Source organism: Sphaeroforma arctica (genome assembly GCF_001186125.1).
Source record: "Sphaeroforma arctica JP610 unplaced genomic scaffold supercont1.7156, whole genome shotgun sequence".
In the NCBI taxonomy this organism is placed as follows: Eukaryota; class Ichthyosporea; order Ichthyophonida; genus Sphaeroforma; species Sphaeroforma arctica.
The window spans coordinates 1-1463 of NW_014033402.1; the positions used below are offsets into that span (position 1 = coordinate 1).

General features: G+C 41.5%; 1 protein-coding gene across 1 annotated transcript; it reads right to left on the reverse strand.

The window, feature by feature from the left end:
* Positions 1-926: 926 nt before the first annotated feature.
* SARC_15993 (hypothetical protein) lies at positions 927-1120 on the reverse strand (the record flags this gene model as incomplete). The annotated part of the gene is made up of 1 exon (XM_014289894.1): positions 927-1120. A coding segment is annotated over exon 1 (151 nt), but the record flags the coding sequence as incomplete, so codon positions are not given.
* Between the last annotated feature and the right edge of the window lie 343 nt (positions 1121-1463).

Here is a 1463-nt window from a genome sequence, read left to right on the forward strand (position 1 = left end):
TATATAAATGTCTCTGTGTGTGTGTGTACATACCTTCTCAACGGGGCCTTTCGTGCGGGGGGACTCTCGGGTAGTGGCTGCGTGCGTTCGCGTTGATCTCTGATGATCTCCGGCTGTTGTGATATAACGCCGTCTAACTGTGTAGCGTTATCCTCTGTGTGGTTAAGTATAGTGCAGTGTTTAGAGACTAAACTACATTTTAATGGTGGGTACTATATAAGATCGGGTATGTCCACCTATTCATAGAATACTCATCTCAGATTTACATCATGTAGCGTTTTACATATACGAGACCTACAGATACCATTTGATAGCCGTGCAAAGAACGATAATCCGTAAGAAAAATGGGAAAACGTACCATAAGAGATAAAACGTATACCACGGATGAGAGAGTAATCCACCGGCCACTGGCGAGAAACCGTACACCAACTTTAAATACACTTCACACTCTCTAACGTATATAGGGAACTACGCAAATACCAAATACACCATCTAACGAATAAACGGAAACAAGCAAACTCACAAACCAACGAACACGTGGGAAACTTGTAGGTGGTGGTTATCAACACTCTCACCGACCCACCAGTCATACAGAGGCGCACCAACAGCCGAGCGCAGTAACCGACCACACCACTGCAGAGCCTGTCAGAACTCCACAAGCGACGTACGAGACACCAACATGGCGGTAATGATGTACATACATATACATACGAGATAGTGTGGATAAGATACATGTGGGTGCGTGATGTGTAGAGTGTTACGGAGCTATCTCGTACGTACATGTGGGTGGGTGATATGTAGAGCTTGAATGGTTTAATCTTGTACTTATGAGTGGGTGTGTGATGCGTAGAGTGTTATGGTGCTATCTCGTACGTACATGTGGGTGGGTGATATGTAGAGCTTGAATGGTTTAATCTTGCACTTACGTGTTGGTATGTTCCGTACTCCGAGGCGCTGATACCCTACTTTCGCCGCCAAAACCATGCTGTCTGTCTCCGTTTGGAACAGAGCCGAAGAATCGTGGATACTGGAGGAGATTGATTCGTCCTTTGATGATGAGAAGTCAAGCTCAGCCATTGAAAATGAGTTTCGGGCGAAGCTATTTAGAGATTCTTGGCCCCGTGCCTGTATTGTGAATGTGGGAAATATCTCTGAGTTAGTTTCGTCAACTGATCACAATTTTCTGTACTATGTGGGTCAAGCAAGGTAGGCTTGATATTACGCAACTTCATAATGTCGCAAATAGGTGATGCTGCAAATCATATCGCAATGTGCCAACCGCAGAGTTTCCTCGCTGCTCTATATTATTTCGCCCGGGCAACTATACTGAACCAAGTATGCGCATATATATATATATATATATATATATACATATATATATATATATATATATATTATATNTATATATATATATATATTATATATATATTATATATATATATATATATATATATATATATATA